General features: G+C 43.8%; 2 protein-coding genes across 9 annotated transcripts in view; both read left to right on the plus strand.

Annotated features, from left to right (window-relative positions):
• The first annotated feature begins 667 nt into the window (after window positions 1-667).
• On the plus strand, window positions 668-4332 carry fem1a (fem-1 homolog a). Its single transcript, XM_076745639.1, has one exon. The coding sequence runs from the start codon at window positions 831-833 to the stop codon at window positions 2682-2684; it is 1854 nt and encodes a 617-aa protein (XP_076601754.1). The 5' UTR covers window positions 668-830; the 3' UTR covers window positions 2685-4332.
• Window positions 4333-7466: 3134 nt separating this feature from the next.
• ptprsb (protein tyrosine phosphatase receptor type Sb) overlaps window positions 7467-16302 on the plus strand; it is a 67474-nt gene continuing 58638 nt past the window's right edge. For all 8 annotated transcript variants that reach the window (XM_076744484.1, XM_076744485.1, XM_076744487.1 and 5 more), the window contains exon 1: window positions 7467-7823. The gene's annotated coding sequence lies outside the window, so the exon portion shown is untranslated. The remainder of the gene's footprint in view (window positions 7824-16302) is intronic.

Below are 16302 nucleotides of genomic sequence, written 5' to 3' on the forward strand. Positions count from 1 at the left end.
GTTTTTAATGGTGCAGAGTGCAGAGGTGACGCTGTTGGCAGCAGATGGCGTTTGCTCACAATGCAGGAAGCCTCAGTGTCTGTGAGATTCAGGTTACTGCCGTTTCACCGTGTTGATTACTTTAGCTTTCCTTTGCCTGTGCAATTTAAACATTTGTTTTGTCGTTTTGGGATACTTACACGCAGGAGGACACTTCAGTGTTTCATCCATGTGGAGTAATTAATAGGCTTGTTATCAATAGCCATAGCTTTAACAAAACCGATATGAGTTTCAAAGGTCATAATGGGGTAACACAGCTCCATGTGGTCAGTTCTATGAAACCGAAAATGATCATTTCTATGGTGTAATGCACAGCGGTTACGTGTCCCCAGCACTGGGAATCCACTTTCAAACTGCGTACTCTTTCTGAGGGTATATTTGGTTTGTGAGCCCGGGTACCAGCTAACACTCCTCCGTCTATGTGCGGCGGTGTTCCTTGTTGGTCCGAATAACCATAACAAACGAACCCATCAGCTGGTAGGTCATTTAACTCACAAGCGTCACGGGAAATGTAGTTCTTTAAAAAGTAGAACTTCCTCCTGCCTTGGGAACTGGGAATTGCATCAAAACTACGTCACCCATAATGCCTCGCTGCCATCGTAAACATAGACCTGTCAAACAACACAAACGCCATCTTGACAGCACCCTCAAAATGGCAGAAAGATGTGAGCTAGAAACCGAGTCCAAACTAAGATAGCTGCTCTCTGCTGTTCAGAAACAGACGCGACAGTTTTTCCGTAAACGAGTGGTTATGGGGTTGGTGTCCAGCGCGGCAGCTCAGAGCCTGTAAAATGGACATAACGACGGCGGTTTTCAACGCGGCCAGAGATGGTAAGCTGAAACTTATCCAGAAGTTGCTGAGCAACAAAACTCCTGAGGAGCTGGAGGCTCTAGCCGAGGAGAAAACACAGGGGGGAACTCCTCTGTTGATAGCCTCTCGATACGGACATTTAGAGGTGGTAGATTACCTCCTTGAACATTGTAAAGCAAATGTTGAACTCGGGGGGGCTGTTAACTTTGACGGGGAGACCATCGAGGGTGCTCCGCCGCTGTGGGCGGCGTCGGCAGCCGGTCACCTCCCCGTGGTGAAGACGCTACTAAAACACGGTGCCTCAGTCAACAACGCAACGCTAACTAACTCAACGCCGCTTCGAGCTGCCTGCTTTGACGGCCACCTGGAGATCGTCCGCTACCTGGTGGAGCACAGAGCCGACATGGAGGTAGCCAACCGCCACGGCCACACCTGCCTCATGATCTCCTGTTATAAGGGCCACAAGGAGATAGCCAAGTTCCTCCTGGACCGCGGTGCTGATGTCAACCGCAAGAGCGTGAAGGGGAACACCGCCCTTCACGACTGTGCTGAGTCAGGCAGCCTGGACATCATGAAGATGCTGCTTAAGTGCAATGCCCGCATGGAGAGAGATGGATACGGAATGACCCCGCTCCTCGCTGCAAGTGTAACAGGTCACACCAACATTGTGGAGTACCTCGCCCACCAGCCCCGCACCTCCAGAGAGGAACGCATTGATGCACTTGAACTCCTTGGGGCGACTTTTGTGGACAAAAAAAGGGATCTCCTGGGGGCGATGAGGTACTGGAGAAGGGCCATGGAGCTGAGGCAACCAGGGGACAAAGCTGGATCCCTGGCAAAGCCTCCACCTGGTCCCCCTATCCCCGCCTATGGTTGTGCGCAGGAGGTGACGACTGCAGAGGAGCTAGAAGCTTTGATCACAGACCCAGATGAAATGAGAATGCAGGCTTTGTTGGTTCGAGAGCGCATCCTGGGGCCATCCCACCCAGACACCTCTTATTACATCCGCTACAGGGGAGCTGTGTATGCTGACTCAGGCAACTTTGAACGCTGCATCAGTCTGTGGAAATATGCTTTAGACATGCAACAGAGCAACCTGGACCCTCTCAGTCCCATGACAGCCTCCAGTTTCCTGTCCTTTGCCGAGCTCTTCTCTTTTGTCCTCCAAGACCGGGCCAAAGGCACCCTGTCAACACGCATTACCTTCCACGATCTGATGACAGTGCTGGGGAAAAGTGTGAGGGAGGTAGAGAGAGCGGTGGCACAGAGGGACAACGTACCAGAAGCTCCTCAGTTCAACAAGGCCCTCTCCATCATCCTGCACCTCATCTTCCTCCTGGAGAAGCTGGAGTGCAGCCCTGAGCAGGAGCATCAGAAGAAGCACACAGTGTATCGTCTGCTGAAGCTGAACCCTCGAGGTCGGAGCGGATTCACCCCTCTCCACATGGCCGTAGACAAGGAAACCACATCTGTGGGCCGCTACCCTGTGGGCCGCTTCCCCTCCCAGGCGGTGGCAGCGCTGCTCCTGGAGTGCGGCGCGGACGTCGACTCGCGTGACTGCGAGAACAACACGCCGCTGCACGTCGCCGCTAACAATGGCTGCCCAGAGATTATGGCACTGCTTATGAAGGCCGGGGCTCACTTTGACGCTAAAAATGCACAGAGGAAGACGGCCTATGAGCTGCTGGATGAGCAGAGCAGCGGGCACCCGGCCCTGTACCCGCTGAACTACGTCACCCTTCAGTGCCTGGCGGCGCGTGCAATTGAAAAGCACAGACTGCCCTACAGGGGACTCATCTCTGAGGAAATGGAGGCTTTCATTGAGCTGCACTGACTTCCACTGCTGTCCCCTGATGAGGCCCCCCCTACACTACTCTTCCTGTTGTCCCTCATACCTTACTATGGCCTGCCAGAAACTTCAGTTTCAGCGCCATTCTCCTTCGTCTTTGTCTCCTTTTGACCTCTGCTTCGCTCCTGGCCCTACCCACCTTGTTTCAGACCAAACCATAGCAACAAACATCCAGCCGTGGGGCTTAAAATCTCTGGCTGAGATCTGGTCAGTCATCACTTTATTCTAACATTAAGTCATGTGGACTTTCTGAAATAAATGTTGGTTTCTACTGCTATTTAAAGCTGCGTGAAACTTCAACTTAATTTAGGCTTTAATGCATTTCCCCCCTTTTCGTCCCGGTGAAAAGGAGACTCCCAGTATGATGGTGCTTGTGTGTGTTTGGTGGTGGCTGGACTGTTATGAAAGATGGTTTTTAGTATTACTGATAGGAAGCATCTGAACAAACTAGCCAGATAACATGCATGAAAATGAAGAGTGGATATGGTAGCTAACTTGTTGTTCCTCAAATTCATTCAGAAAGGATGTATTTGAACAAACTCAACCACCCAAACGAGCGCACTTGCAGTTTTTGCTTGGATCTGCTTGTTCACACTTACCATCTGCTATGTTTCTTTGATATGGGAAGGTGTTGAATTTACTGTGCCAAATGTTCTGTTACAGACTGTAAACTGGTGGCAAAATGAACTGCAACTAACTCATCTTTTTAATTATAAGCGGAAGTAATAACCGAAAGGTGAGACCTACGTGAAGCTTCCAGTTCCAGAAGATGTTTGATATTTCAGACTGTGACACGATTTGGCCGCCCGCAGAGCCATCACTTTGAAAGACTTTTATGAGATTGAGGATGAACGGTACCCCTTTAATTAAAAACATCTGGTACCATTGTTTGGCTAACACTCCCCAGTCTCCACTAAGACGTTTATAGCCTATGCAGTTTGTGATATTCCAATCAGAGGCGATGTTTTTCAAGCAAAAAAAAAAAATCACTACATAAACAGATTTTACGTAGGATTATTCTTTCATGTTACATGTTTATCCAAACAGGATGACGATGAACTTGGGGCCGCTTCACTGACAGTGAATTGAAATCCCCTGAATGTTTTCTTAACATTGCTGCCTATGTCCAAATGAACAATTTCAAACTAGAGCTTCAAGTGTGCCTACATCCCTCTACTTCTGAGTAATGTCAGCATCAACAAAGATATGCAATTGGCTGTCAGGGAAGCGGTATCAGAAACAGAACACTTTGTGATGACGACAGCAGAGCTTAGGCCCTCTTGTTTGTATCCTTTAGAAAAGTCTGTCTGAGATCAGTCCTGTTTTGGAGTGAATTTTCCCTTTAACCTCAGATGCAGTTCAGAAATGGAGAAGATGGCTCCATTCCTGCATCTCAGTCTTATTTGTAATAGTCTCTCTTTTGTTTATCTTGTGTCAACATGAATGTTTTATTTGTCTGTGCTAAGCACCACCAAGTTGAATGCACACTGAGAGGCTCTAAATCCTAAATAGACAACTTACATTCAGGCTATGAACTGTCGCTGCCTTTCTCAACTGATTCGTTTAACTGATGATAACTCAAGAGCAAAAGTGTGTTGGAGATACTTGAATAAAATTCAGTGTCGCAACATAATCTGTGTGCACTTGTGTGATCTCAGCTTTGTTGTGTCTTTTCTACGTGTGGAAAATCTCACTCAGAATTATTTTTGATGTGGAAACTACACATTAATTAGCGGGAAATTGAAATGTAGTATCACTTTCTGCGCCCTGATTTGTCGCTAGTTCTTCAGCCTGAGTGTTATTGCAGCATTTGCATTGGGAGCATCATCATACATATTTAGATGGATTAAAATGGTTGAGATGGCAGGACATAAAAGCTCTACAGCCTCATCAGGGCAGCCAGATCCATAAAAATATCTTATTTAGAAAGCAGAGGACAGTATTTTAGAGTTCATTCAGTGTGCTACATTAGAAGAATATTAGAAATTACTCAGTGCCCACTTACATAAATTCAGCTTTTTATACCAAACATGGACTTTCCACTGCTCTGCTCACATAAACCTGAGTCCACTGACATAAAGCATCACAGAAACTTGATCTTTCTCAGTCCTGCACTCTTAAAGTATAAATAGAGTGCAATTAACGTCACTGCTGCAGGGCAGTGGTAGAGACAGGGCACTTACCCTGCTAATTTTAGGGATCTTTTGCCCTAGCTTCAACTCTGAAAATGGGAATACTGTAATGCTATACAGTCAGGCAGGTCACAGTGTGACTGGCAGAGACGGTACACAGACAACAGAGGCAGCATTATTCTGGCACGAAACACAGAGTATGAACTCATTTATTTTAAAGGCGAGGATTGTTGGAAAGTTAGCTTAGCCTTAAATATTAATTATGTGCTATTGTTACTGTGCATTGATACAGTGCACGTGACAGGTGTCATGTTGGCACAGTCAGCAGAGAAACACCAGCTGGTAAAGAGAGCTTCAAGTTCCTGTGACAACATGCATCCGCCCGGCTAAACAAGATCACACTGTAGATGAGAGATCAGCTGACCTCTGACCTTTCTGTAAAGGTGCCAAGTGATTGCACTAACCATTACCTTTAGATATATGTTCAAATTTTGACAGCAGGGTCTATGATATCAAGATGTCAGACGGTTATTAATGTTAGGACAAACAAAGGGAAAAAGCCTCCTGTGCTGCAAAGAGGTGGACCACCAATAACAAGTACGTCCCCCCACCTTGGAATACGGTTCTTTGTGATTTCATCTTATTCTAGTGTCATAAAGTTAAAATCGTTTTGTAAGTGATATTTTTTTTTTCTGCCAACAAAAGAGACTTGCTGGAGAAAACCTGACAGACCTGATTCTCCATTCATGAACCTTTTGTGTTAATGCTTCCAATCTCAAGCACATGCATCATGGTATAATAGTCACTTTCCACTAGATGTCAGTAGCAACAAAGAAAATCAGTCCGAGGGGGAGCCTTTGTCCCCTCAAGTCCATGTGAGAGACTCAAACACTGTAGCTTCCAATTACCATCAGAAGTGGTGGCAGTGGGTTAATTTTCCTGTCTCGTTCTCACACTCTGTCAGGCAGTCTTTGTGTCAGAGAGCGGGAAAGAGAGAATGAGTCGTTGAGAATGACTTTTAGCAAGCTATTAGACGGGGCTGAATATGCATTTGTAATGCATCTGGATGAAAAGAAATCCAGGCAGGGCAGAGTTGCTGACGCCGGGTCTGTTTGCAGAGCGCTGCACGGGGGCTAGCGAAGACGTCAGAAGAAAGGCTCGTTCATGTGGTCCCGAAGCGTCATGCCAACCTCCAACACCACACTCCCAACACCTCACAGTGTGCCCTTGTGGCAGTTGTTTTTGTCACGTCGTGTGACCTAAATAAGGCCAAATCTTAAAAAAGAAGGGCTGAGTTTGCCTATGTAGGATTTTTTGGAATGAAAAGCACAAGGCTTTGTTATTGTTTTCACAGGTTTTTTTTTTTTTTTTCAATTTATTTTTTGAGTGATTATTTGATTCATAATGGGTTACATCTGCACACACACACGTGCATACACACACATATATATATATATATATGGTCCATTTTTCCCCAGTATTTCACATATTTTTCACATCAGATAACTGTCTGATACTGCACTTTATTTCATGGACAGTTGCAATCCACTTGTCCTTGGTGGGAAGGTCTACCTTCAGCCATGTCCATGTGATGTTCTCTTGCTAGCAGCTCAAAGTTTATCAAGGATTTTGCCCATACAATGTGACAAAAGAGCAATGTAATAATTGTCTCTTTGATCTTTTGCCAATATGATAAAAAAATAAATGAAAGGACAAAGCCAGAAAATACGTCTGGTCCTCATTATGGAGGGGGAAAAAAAATCAGAAAGAAAAAGCGTACACTGAGTTAACCCCTTTGATATGAACTCACTGATTAATCTCAGTGAGTCTGCGCTTGCTGATATAACAACGGAGGACAAAATGTTAGAAACATGTCTCAGTATAATACAGTACAGTTCAACAGCACCACAAACTACACCCCAACGTGACAGTAAAGCTGAATGAACACCTCTCCAAATTACTTATTACATTACAATCCTCATCCTTTGAATAGCAGGTCTGTTGCATTAGTTTTAGCTTCTGGGTGTGTGTCTCCACCACGAAGAATAACAGTAAGGTTATTATCTCCCTGCATCTATTGTCCTCAACTACATAGTTACCTTATCTTGTATTACTGTATTATCTACCTCCTATTGTGTTATTAATATATCCCCATAATGACCCACAGTGAGCCCTGCTCCCCTCCACTATATTTTAGAGTGTCCGGCTATAATTTAGTGAGGGAGTTCTGCTCTGTAGGAGCTGTTATGGAGCTCTGACTCTGTGTTCCTGCCAACAGCTATAATTAGACACTATATTATGGGAATCTACGGGGTTTCAAGGTGCTTATCTTCATTTTAGCCCCTGAGGAGCACTGTGGAAAAAATCAGCCACCAACACACAAGAGCAACCCATCTCAGCAGCCACCTCTTTGCACCAGTCAGCGATCCAGCCAGAGCTGGAGGAGGTGTGAGGGGGGTGTCGGGTGGGTAATGGGGATAATGGGGGGTGATGGGGGATACGGTTGCTATTGGAGATCTTGCCTGCATCACGTCATATGTAAGGGGATGGGAGGTGGTGGTGGTGGTGGGGGAGCTCCGGTGTGTGCTTGAGAGAGAGAGGGAGGGAGAGAGAGAGAGAAAGAGAGAGAGGAGGGGGAGGAGAGGAGAGGGAGGGAAGGAGGAGGGCATTAAGGAAGAAGGCAGGGAGTATCAATGACATCAACTAGCAGTATCTGAGGCCGCCCGACCAGCAATGCTTTCCCGACAAAAGGGCTGAGGAGCAGCCGTGACCCGCTGCGTTCCCGAGAGGTCGATCGACAGCCAGGGCGGTGCGGTGGGGAAACGCCGGCGATGCGTGCATGCGTCCTCCACAAAGGCAGACCTTTCTCTGAGTGGAGCTCCGCTGCCACTGGATTACATTTATCCCTGCTGTTTCCGAGGAAGCTTCCAGCTGCAAATCCACCCACATGAATCTACCAGACAGTAAAGAAGACGGAGCACTTTCTACCAAGGTAACCAGCATCTTGCATCCTTACACAGCTGATGTTTGCAGCCGTGCACCCCACCCAGACGGGTTGTTTTCACTTGTCGAATAGCCTTTTGGGGAACTAATGAAATCTCACCCTCAGCCGGGGTGAAATTTCATCGTTCAGCCTTCAGCTCAAGGGCCGGGAGGCTTCTGTGCGTCTTTCCCTCCTCTCCCTCTCTTTCATCCCAGCATCACCTGAGACTTTGTTTTAAGCGTCTGTGTGAAAATCAGACCGCGGGGTTGTGCAGACCAGGCTGGTTGGCAACAGTGCGCGTCCCCCTTCAACCCCCCTCCCCCCTTATTGTTGGCTGGGCAGCATGAGGGACCGGGGCAGACTGGCAGAGCCTTTGTTCCTCATCCACTCTCATTTAAAGTGCCTTTTTCTGATGGCCCTTTAAAGCACCTTCCAGATGTAATGAGTGTCTTGTGAAGACAGATTTTGATTTAAGTCTCAAAAAAGGAAAAAAAAATACAGACAATGAAAACAACCTCATCAGCACCTGCATTCAGTGGATTTGACAAGGATATTGAAAAAGAGGAAGCTCTAAGTCTTGTTATCATTGTGCTGATATTTCACTGATGTCACAGCAAAGTAAAAATCCCATTATGATAATCCCATACTCAACACTTCTGAGGGAGCTATCACGCATGTTATACATGCATATGTACTATTATACTAATTTTAGAGTGTCATTAGTTGGTATGGAAGGCACCAGGTGGCAAGGTGGATGGCCTTATTTAGCAAGACTGTTTTCTAGACAATAGAGTGGCTGCTGCTGCATCTGCTACTCTCAAACATTACTTAAAAAAGCCCATCTGCACATATAGCCAGTGTTTTGTAGTCCATAGATATCTCATATGTCTATAATTATACGCAGCAGGATTTGCTGTAATGCAGCCACTCACGCGCACAGGCAGAGTGTAATTTAATGATACATCGATTCATCCTGACACATTTTCCGAGGGCTATTGCTTGTTCGGGATTTAATCATGTGCAGTCCAAATTCAAGTTTAGGTTTTCTGATATTTCCGCTGTGTGGCCTGTGTAAACTGGAAAATCGCACTGTCGTGGTGAATCCAAGGGAGGTCTTCCTCCTCATACACAGATGGGAAATTTTCCCTGGGGCACCGTGTGTTTGCTGGTTATTGTTCCAGACCATTTCCACATCCCTAATTATTTTAATCAGTCATTTTTACACATGGATTCCTCTCTTCAGTAGAGCTCAAGACTTTTTTTTTTTTTCCTTCCCTGGCTTCTGAAATTTCAGCCCCCGTTCACAGCATGCAGAAATACACAAGCCACTTGCTTTCAGGAAGGGATCTAGATATTTACATTATTTTGACAGGGAGAAGTCATTAAGTGGAAGAAGAATAAATCAACTGGCAAAATTCCTCTGTGTGCCTCAGCTCGAATATGCCCCTCTGTGAGGGATGCTCAGCCCCACAGGTATTCATCCAGGCACTGTTAGGAGCAGTAGCTTATGAAATCAGTAATGGCATGTACTCCCTTAAATAGCATTTCACAGAGTTCAACCATCGGCCTCAGTGGTTTCCTGCTCTTTCCAAGCAGATACCGCTGTAAGATCCATCCAGACTTGAATATGCCGGATGACGTGCGCTCCCAGTGGAGCAGCTTTGGTTTCACGTCAAAGGCCTCATTGAAGTCTTACTCCCAGATTCTCGTAGCAGCTTTATCCTAACTGCTCCATTCTCTATTTCCCTCTCTTGTGTTACATGTTATGCCCATCCATGGATTTTGTCAAGAGTCTCTGTGCACACTCTCCATTGCCTTTGTTGCCACAGTCAGTTGGAAAGAAGGAGGACATCAAGGCATGCAACTTTCATGCTGGGAGCGTAGCCACCTGTATTACAAGCAGACAGAAACTTTGTTGTTGTCTCGGCATTGATATTAATTGACCTTTTCAAAGCCTTCTGAACAGTAAGCTTTTGTCTGCTCTGCTTCTCTTCTTGTTTATTCAGGGGCTGCTGAAAACAAAGCGTACAGCATGCAGAGTGAACCCATCAGGGCCGGGCAACATGAGATTATTAGATCAGTGTTAAGAAAGATCCGCTTTCTGCTATTAAAATATATATTTCTTGATAACTTGACAGCTTCAGTCCAAATGTTGGTTAAAATATTCACACTGGTGTCGAGTCAAATTAAAAAAAAAAAGAAGAGCAACAGAGGATCCAGGATGTGGAATAGATAAATGTTTATTCATTAATTTAACCTTTGTCTAAGCAGGGAGTCTCTTGAGACACACTACATCATCTCCAGTAGGCAATAAATCAGTATTATTGTTTATGGACTTTCTGTGGAATCATATCATGATATATGCTCTATATATATTATTGTTAAGCAAAATTCTGGCGGCTGGTGGTGACATATAAATGTTAAACAGGAGGTGTTTAAGTCCTTGTTTTACACGTGTGAAGACTTTCATCTGTTGTAAACTGGAGCAGAGTTCATTGCACTTAGAGTCACTCTGGACATTTTAATGTGTGTACTTGCATGCATTAGCTACATAATAATGTATATTGATTATGAAAAGAATACTCTTATAATACTGTGATATTGATTTAAACCATGTCTGCCAGCCCTAATCTCTGTGATTGATGGAGTCAATTGACAACATTCACGTATTGTGAATTCATGTCGTGCGACAATTAATCATCACATCTAATGATTAAAAACTAAGAACTATCCACAACAAATAATGGACCTGTGCATCATCAAATATCCATTAAACATTAGCACATGATTGTGGGAAACAAAACTTCAATTCACAATTCCCTTACCACCAAATTACAATTAGTTTGAAATAGATCGTGTAGACAACAGGATCCTGTAAGAATATAACATGAACATATCATCTGGATGCAATTTTGATCATTCAGTTCAACAACAAACAACAACTCAACAGTCTTTTCATTCCAACACAGTGCGTTTCAAAGCAGTAATGATAATAAATAAGTGTACAAATGATGTGCAAAAGGATTTATGAAATATCACACTGTGTTCTCTTCCAGACTTAGCACCCGTGTTTGTTTAAGGGTGTAAGTCTGCCCACCTGTTAGTCTAATTTCACCTGGTTTGATGTCCTCCTTAGCTCTCTGTGAACTACTTTGACAGGTTATTTATATTTCCATTTAAATGGAACATTAGATCTGATAGAAACTCTGCTGCAGCCTTGTTGTGCAAGGACACCTCTCAGCCTGTTGTTTAGGGTCTCTACTGTATAGCGAGCCAGACCCATAATTATCCCCTTTTCACCCATTTGCAATTATGTGTGTGTGTGTGTGTGTGTGTGTGTGTGTGTGTGTGTGCGCGCGCACGTTCATCGTGTGTCTGTATCTTCTGTGCGTGCATATGAGTGAAGGCTAAGAGATAGGTTGTGACTTGACTGATGCCCTTCTTCAGATGAATCAGAGATTCTGATGTGTCAGCAGGGATGAATAATGCACACTCCTTCACTACCTCTCTTCTCTTCCTCTCTTCTCCACCTCTTGTCTTCAGTCGTTCGCCTCTCTTTTCATCACAGCTGCCACATCTGAAGACATCTTCACCTTCCTCCTCACCCCTCCCCCTCTTCCTCTCTTCCTCATATGCAAAAGGACATCATTTTCCCACTGCTGCTGCTGCTGCTGCTGCTGCTGCTGCCTTGCTGTCCTCTGGTCAACCCTCCTCTCTATTTCAGCTCATTCTTCTCCTCCTCAAAGAGATTTCGCCATTGTCTTTTCCAGTTGAAGTTTTACCGAGTCTCCTTTGCAGAAGTTTCTGAACACGGCATGGCGAGAAACATGTTTTCTTTTTATACTGCTGACATTTTGCTCTGAAAATGGCTAAATGTGTTGATGTACACAGCTCATTATACAATCATGGGAGGGGAGAGTACAGCCATTGACTCGGTTTGACAGTTACATCCCTGACTGACAGCAGTCATTAGGAGGGTAGGGCTGACTGACAAGATGGCTGACAAAGCAGGAGACAAATTGCCTCATCAGAGCTTGGAGAAAGAGTGGGCACCATCCACTTTGAAGAGTACAGTAAGCCGGCAATAAATGTTCAAACGGCAGAATATTCTATGCACCTTGCTTCAAGCGCCTGACAAGTCCTCAAGAGTATTTTCAACCGTTGGTGTGAAAAGCTCCGCGGTGCACGTATAAAGGGATGCACTGAGGAGTTCTGGACGGGAGCCGAAATATTTTTGAGATCTTGCAAAACATGAAAAAGTAGGACTTTAACTTGGCTTTGCTTTATTTTGTGGGATGAAGTTATATGAATGCTAATGCAGGCAATATTGGATCTCTGTGTCTGTCATGTAACACCTTTACTTAATAAGTCTTATTATCAGTGCAGGGCAAATATATCACTATATTATACACGGGGCGATAAAAGACGACATATGATTGCTTATGGGTTATGTGAGGCAATCACTTTATTCCAAAGTGAAATATCAACACCCACTGGGTGGATAGCCATGACATTTATCCCAGATATTCATGAATTCATGAATCTGCCATTATAGTCAAATTTTCATTCAATACTTTGTTTTATGATTAAATACCTTCAAAACTAATACCATTCCTGTCAGCCTCAGCTACTCTTTGTGTGTTGCGATAATTAGCAAATGTTAGCGTGGTAACACACCAAACCAAGGTTGGGAACATAGTCAATATTACACCTGCTCAACATCACCGTGTTAGCATTGTCATTGGGAGCATGTAAGCATGCTGATTGTAGCATTTAGCTCAAAGCACTGCTGGACCTATAAGTACAGTCTCACAGGGCTGCTGGCATGGTTGTACACTCTTGTTTAAATGTTTTCATCTGAGTAATTCTACATTATAATACAGTTAACGATTTGAAATTGCCTAACAATTAGAGCTGGCATCTGTGCCACCTTTCCAAACCAAGTGTGCCCTGTTGTAGTCAGCTCTACAAATCCAAGAAAAGAAAAGGTCTGGCATGCCTCCATTTGCCAGTTAGTGAAAGAACATCTTTATTGCATCAGAAAAACAGCTCTGCTAAAGACCTTCACAATGCAGGATGGAAAAGGGACAACTTCGAGTGGACTTGCGGCTCCATTCCATCTTCACAATTCACAAGCAGAAAATTTAAAACCTCAATAATTAGACTCCAGCCTCAGCAGGAACATCCATCCTGCAGTCTCTCTGTGTGTGTGTGTGTGTGTGTGTGTGTGTGTGTGTGTGTGTGTGTGTGTGCATGTGTACGTGTAGGTGCAGGTGATGGCAGTGGGGACTGGTTGACATGTCTCCACATTTGTTTGTGACATTTCATGATTACTCTGTCTCCGCAGCACTGAAGGAAGCCAGGTTGGATGAAGCATTTGTTTGACGGAGGTGAGAGTAATGGCTCATCATTGGTGGCAAAAGCATCCGTGCGCAAGTCTGTTACCCTTGACAAGCATCTCAACTCTTCACTTAGCGAGACACACACGCACACACACACACACACACTCTCCGCCTGATTTCAGCAATGAGACGGAGGACAAGTGCAGTTTTTCTACGCCATTACTCCGGTTTTCAATTCTATTCACAAATTTATCGTCCCTCAAGGAGAAATTCATTTGGCGTCACAAATCTCATCTCCATCAGGAAGTCATGCAATGGCTGGTTAGTGACGGAACTGCTGAGGCTGGTGGCCTGTGTAGCACATAAATAGGATTTGTTCACCACCATATATAGCCTCAGAAATCTATATCTATTCAGCAGTGAGTTCTTTAGATGAGTGCCATATAAGTTGTCAGTAATATAACTATACCAAACAGTAAAGACACATATGTGAATGTTAAAGATGATCTCAGTGTTGTTGCAGAACTGTTGTGAGATAATTAGCTCTCAGTGGACGACATATCATGTGACCAATCCAGACAGGTGATACCATGGCAGCAGAGACTCACAAGAGAGAGCTGGATCATGAGCAAACACAGTGTGTCTCCAGGAAATTAATAGGCACCTCCCAAAGGCAACAGAGATATTTTGCATAAGAAAAGAATGAATAAAGGGTTGCTTCAATATTGCAGCACGCAAGCTGGTAACAGAGAGCGTGCAGTGCAGATCAGTGCAGCATTGTGCCAGGTGTGTGATGGTATTTTAAACGTCTATCTTGTGCTTGCAAAGGACGATGATATTCATTCTATAGATCAATAAATGGATGAATCCATTTGAAGTCCATCTACGGAGCTCACGTTAATGGCATCCCCACTGCATATTTCTATATGAATGATCAATCAATATGAGGTTGTTAAAACAGAGCACTGTGTTCCTCAATGCTGCTCTCGAGACACACTTATCAAAAGCCCCGAAATCTTCTTTTACACAAACTGACTTTGTCTCCTGACTGATGTGTAGGTTTTGCTAAACAGCTGAAACAGGGAGGGAAAAATGGCAGGCATGTCTCATCAATGAAGCACAATTGAAATATGATGATGGCCGGGGTGATGACAATGATGTCCAGGAAGATGAAGGTGCTCTCTGTTGTCAGGGAGCCTTAGTCCTGCTCCAGGAGAAGCTCATTAATTGGCTGCGGTGTGTCTTAGCTGACAGGGTCTTTACTATGTGTGTGTGTGTGTGTGTGTGCTGCTCGATGGACTTTTAATCATTCATTTTATTGAGAGATGATGGTGAAGCTTTGAGGGATGACAGTCACATGCAAATCAATCTATCTTGATAGATAAACAGATAGATGACACAAGTATATTCACAAGAAATATATATACAATGTACCAATTTCTGTTTTGCTTTAGAGAACGATGCTTAACGAAATCTTTTCACACCTTTTTCATCCTCTTATCTCCATGTACAGCACCATAAGCGATACATTGTTATTATTAAATTATTAATTACCAAACTAAATTATAAATGAAATGACTAATTGCAAACTAAATCATTAATTAACCCAAAAATAACGAAACTTAAGCAGCGATAATTTTTTCAAAATGCATTTGTTAAAAGTGTTTTCGATTTATGTAAAGAACCAACCCTGTGGCTCATATTTGGATTTGGGTTTGTGCCCTGTGATTGGATAATTTACACGATTCTTCTTCTCTCATATGTCCAAGCTGTTTAACAATTAGGGATGTACATGCAAGTGCATAACTATGTGGACATCAGTATGTATATACAGTTCTCTCTCCCGCTAGGATAAGAGTCTGTGCCAGCCTTAGATATGCTAATTGGACAGTGAGTTGACAAGGACTCAACCATCAGCCTGCGTAATGAGCCGCTGCACAGAAGATCGGCTGCCTCTGAAGAGCAAGCAGCACAGAGAGAGTGAGTGAGAGAGAGAGAGAGAGAGAGAGAGAGAGAGAGAGAGAGAGAGAGAGAGAGAGAGGTCGCTGGGAGAAATTATGAGAGATGTTTGGGGGTTTGTGAGCTGTGTGTTTTCGTTTCAGTTGAGTGAACATTGCGTAGGTGTCTGCGTGTGGACATGCACGCACCTTGTTTTCCGGAAACTTTCACCTGTCAGGTGAAACAGTATCTGCAAAATGTACATTTTTTGTGCCGGAAAAACAAAAAAAGAAAAACCCAGCCGTGGTTTAGCTGGATGACATTGCATTTTTGGCATTACCCTAAGGGGTTTGAAAGAGGTTTATGAGCCTAAGGGGTTGAAAAATTGACTCAGCTCATGGAGGAGCAAGTAATCCTTCAACTTATTTGAAAGCCTGAAAATTGTCAAAATTGAAGCTGCGAGGTTTGTGTGACGCATAGGTCCATTTTTAAACCAAAATTGGGACATTTTAAAGCATATAGAATGTGTGCACATTCACCCTGACTCTGACACACTTTGACTTCCTTGCCGATGTTAAAAATATCAAAATATTACACACAGCATTCAGCTGTTATCATAATTGAGACTCAGGTCCATTTGGGCCTGTGTTTTTAAAGGAATATCGTAAAGATTTGAAAGTATTTATAGCATCAATGTGCTTTTCTTTTCTTATACCTTTTTTAAGTTGTCTTTTTTTTTTTTTTTTAAATTCGGGATCTAGACTCAGTGTTTTGTTTAAGTCGGCATAAGCAGGTGGTGGGTGAAAGTAGCGCCTCAGAAAACAGGTGGCACTACATTAGAGATTAATTACAGAATCGGTAGTTGTTAAAATAAAGGTTAGAGACTAATGCACTGCAATTTTGTGTAGTTTAAGAGTATAATGTATTACACGATATTCTAATAATATGGCTATATTCTTGTTAATATGATAGCCTCCTTACTGGAAATGTTAGTTTTACTCCTCATTCCAGCAGCACTCACTGTAACTTCTACTATGTCCCCCCTGTTCTGATCCCCCTCTGATAATCTGCACTATATGTACTTTTATACCATTTGATAATACATTTCCTGCTTAGTGGGAGCCAGCCCATCTGTTGCGGGGCTCATCCGAGGCTGATGCATCCATTACTGGATGCCTCTTTTTAGCTGTGTTGGTTTGTCTGACCTT

The sequence above is a fragment of the Chaetodon auriga genome, chromosome 12 (genome assembly GCF_051107435.1).
Source record: "Chaetodon auriga isolate fChaAug3 chromosome 12, fChaAug3.hap1, whole genome shotgun sequence".
In the NCBI taxonomy this organism is placed as follows: Eukaryota; Metazoa; Chordata; class Actinopteri; order Chaetodontiformes; family Chaetodontidae; genus Chaetodon; species Chaetodon auriga.